This window comes from Salvia splendens, chromosome 14 (assembly GCF_004379255.2).
Source record: "Salvia splendens isolate huo1 chromosome 14, SspV2, whole genome shotgun sequence".
Classification (NCBI taxonomy): Eukaryota; Viridiplantae; Streptophyta; class Magnoliopsida; order Lamiales; family Lamiaceae; genus Salvia; species Salvia splendens.
In genome coordinates this window covers 26147848-26151391 of record NC_056045.1, presented here as the reverse complement: position 1 = coordinate 26151391, position 3544 = coordinate 26147848, and the positions used below count along the sequence as shown (strand labels likewise).

The 3544-nt window shown below is 43.3% G+C and overlaps 1 protein-coding gene across 1 annotated transcript; it reads left to right on the top strand.

Moving 5' to 3' along the window:
• Positions 1-903: 903 nt before the first annotated feature.
• On the top strand, positions 904-3116 carry LOC121765235 (UDP-glycosyltransferase 83A1-like). The gene is made up of 2 exons (XM_042161301.1): positions 904-1390; positions 2090-3116. The coding sequence occupies exons 1-2, from the start codon at positions 904-906 to the stop codon at positions 2968-2970; spliced, it is 1368 nt and encodes a 455-aa protein (XP_042017235.1). The 3' UTR covers positions 2971-3116.
• The last annotated feature ends 428 nt before the right edge of the window (positions 3117-3544 follow it).

Genomic DNA, 3544 nt, shown 5'->3' with positions numbered 1-3544 from the left:
GTTGGGACTTGATGAATCCATTTCGTAGTAATAAAAAATGTGAGTTTCGAGAGTGGAATCGCGAAATGAAATGTAAAAAATGAAGGGTATTTATAAAAAAAATGAAACCGCGTGTCATCGTCCGCGGAGCCCACAGTGCGGCGGACGATAGGCTATCGTCCGCGCTATACGAGCATCGGGCGCGCCCGATGCCAGGCACTCACAATGGTGCCATCGTCCGCGCCCGAGGACGATGGACGCCATCGGGCGCCCCATTGTGGGTGCTCTAAACCAAATAAGTCAAACATGGCATTGTAGGGAGTATTACTGTACTATCTACGTCTTTTAAAAAAAGAAACTTTTAAAATAATACAGATTATAATGCACAATTGGTAAAATAAGAGAAGGATAGAAAGAAAAAATGATGAAAATATTGTTAATGAAGAATATGTCTTCCCTCATTAGATAGAAAAAAAGATTGATAAAATAGAAAATTTCTAATTTTAAGGGAGGGGACAAAACAGAAATAATTTCTATTTTAAAGGATAGAGGTAATAGCATTATTTAGTATTCTCAGCGTTGTCTGCATGTAAACTAAAGGCATACCATGTGATCATGAAATAAACATTGCATTGCAAAATTATGAGTTTTAATATCACATATGTTTGGCAGAAGAAGTGAAGAAGCTGCCCCCAAAATAATGGGATTCTAAGGATTGACAAGAAAGCATGACAAACATAAATACTCCACATAAAAGAAAGGGGAACTAAAGAAACTACCCTGAAAATAATGAGTTTGTTAGGCTTAAGCAAGAAAGCATGACAAATATAAGAGGATTAAAAACTGGATCAACCAAATTGCATGATCTCAAACATAATAAATATACATGCACCCCATTTATATCAATATGGACAAACAAAGAAAATGACTCAAAATATGGAAAATAGGGGCAAGGAAGTAGGGCACATTCTTGTGGTGACATCAGCTATGCAAGGGCATGCCTCACCCCTCCTAAAACTGTCACACAAAATGACCAAACTGGGCATGAAGGTGACCTTCCTCACAATGGGTCTGGCAGAGGCGAACGCAGAAGCATCCGAATGGAAGCAAGGGTTCCGCATAATCTCACTTCCCACAGGTCTCGGGCTGGGGAATCGAAACAGCTGGGAAGATCAGAGGAAGCTGCAGGAGAGAATCCACAGAGTCGTACCCTCATACATGAAGGAACTCCTCACCAAAACAGAGATAAGTGGCCTCATTTTAGATTCGGCGTGGTCATGGATGGTCGGAATACCTAAGAAGATGGGGCTCAACATCAAGACCGCCGTGTTTTGGTGCTCCAACGCCGGATGCTTGGCGCTAGGGTTTAAGATCCCCTATCTTCTGCAATCTGGATTTATCGATCAAGATGGTAAGCTTAGTAATTCAAAAGGGATACACTTATTTAAATCACGAAATTTGGTCTATAGGCAGTCCCATATATCAAAATTTTAAGTTTTCTCAATCGAATCATCCGCATGCAAAGAGGACATCTTTTGATGATTCTCAAGCAAAAACAACAATTTACCATTAAATGTAGTTTTCCTTTCTTTCCGATCACTTTTACTATTCCCTCGGTCTCATTTAAGATCACCCCTCTCATTATTTACACGTGTTTTGGAAAAATCATAATAAATAGTTAAAGTGGAGGGAAAGTATAATTAAAAAAAGAATAATGTAGAAGAGAGTCTATTTCATATTATTCTTTCTCTTTCCATCCACTTTAACTATTTATTATGATTTTTAAAAAACGGGTGCGAAAAACGAAAGAAGTCATCTTAACTGGGACGGAGGGAGTACTATTTTTGGCCCGTAACCCCCATAGTCCACTAACTTTTTCTACTCATTTTACAAAGTCAAATAATTTCTTAAAATTTGCGTTAGACATAAATGGGACATTTAATCCCGAACACAGGTAGTACTTTATTTTACAAAACTACGCCATTTTGAGTATGACCAAAAGAGTTCATTTTTTACACGGATGAGACCATTTTGAAAAAGTAATTTTCAAGCCTAATGGAATCGAGCAGATTTAGACCAAATTTCGTAATTTTAAATGAGTTCGGTGCAGGGACTCCACTGAAGGAGGAAAGCATAAAATTACTACCAGACATGCCGGAGATGGGAGGGAGTGAACTGATGTGGTACTTCCCCTCCGACAAGGAGATGCAGAAGTCAATGTTCCACGCCATCAAAGGAATCCTCCACCACATGGCTGAAACCGATTGGATCCTCGGCAACTGGTTCCACAACCTCGACCCCGCTGCCACCACCGTCACCCCAAACGTCCTCCCTATCGGCCCTCTCCTCGGCTCCGCCGCCTCCACCACCCTCCGCGCCGAGGACACCACCTGCCTCGCCTGGCTCGAGGCACAGCCGCCGCGGTCCGTCGTCTACGTGGCCTTCGGCAGCACGGCGCGGTTCAGCCGCCTCCAGCTCGACGAGCTGGAGGCGGCCCTGGAGGCCACCGGGTGCCCCTTCCTCTGGGTGGCGTGGCCGGGGCTGATGGAGGGGGACGAGGCCGTGTACGGGGACCAGTTCGCAGCGCGGGTCGGGGAGCGGGGGAGGATGGTGGAGTGGGCGCCACAGGAGGCCGTGTTGGGGCATCCTTCGACGGCGTGTTTTGTGACGCACTGTGGGTGGAACTCGTTCTCGGAGAGTTTGAGCAGCGGCGTGCCGGTGGTGTGCTGGCCGTATTTCGGGGATCAGATGTATACGCAGAGGTGTGCGTGTGAGGGGTGGAAGGTGGGGTTGAGGCTGGAGGTGGACAGGGACGGGATTGTGAGGAGGGAGGAGATACGGCGGAGGGTGGAGGAGGTGATGGAGAATAGGGTTGTGAAGGAGAATGCGGTGAGGTTTATGGGTATGGGGAGGGAGAGTCTGCTCAGTGGCAACCCTACTTCTAATAACTTGGACTTTCTTGCCAAACAAATGAAGTACTCTATTGATTAGTTCATCATATTGTTCTATCAATACACTTCATGGGTGTCTCAAATTAATAAAATGTGGAGTATGTTAGTTATAAAAGAGATATAATTGAATACATGTGCCTTCCAAGTTTATGATTTTTACGATTAAGGAGAATGTATATATGACAATATTATGTGGTGTTTCTTAATCATAGTAAGATCAAATTCTGCCTGAAATTTTCTGTATATTTGTGATTTTTAAGACCACTTTAAAAAATCAGCTGCAGTTGATTTCAGATTCCATAAATTTGTGATTTTTACGAACACCAAATCTCAGCACTGAATCATTTAAGTTATTTTCATGCTTCACTATATAAACTTCAATCAAAAGATTACCTTCCTACATTAATATGCACGATTTTTGGCTGAAACAGCCACGAGTGCTCCAAATCCGACAGCCACACCAACTCTGATAATTAAAGATGGCAAATGAAGGCTTGATACTTTTTTCCACTGCAGCTTAACATCATCATGGTGCCATAGACTCACGTGTAATGCTAGCGTCATACTTAGATCGACGTTCTCTGACCTTCCTCTCATCCAAACATACCGGACAT

Excerpts from the sequence above, each read along its gene's own strand:
- LOC121765235 (XM_042161301.1), top strand. The coding sequence starts at position 904 with ATGACTCAAAATATGGAAAATAGGGGCAAGGAAGTAGGGCACATTCTT. Across the intron at positions 1,391-2,089 it reads TGGATTTATCGATCAAGATG|GGACTCCACTGAAGGAGGAA; the intron begins GTAAGCTTAGTA and ends AGTTCGGTGCAG.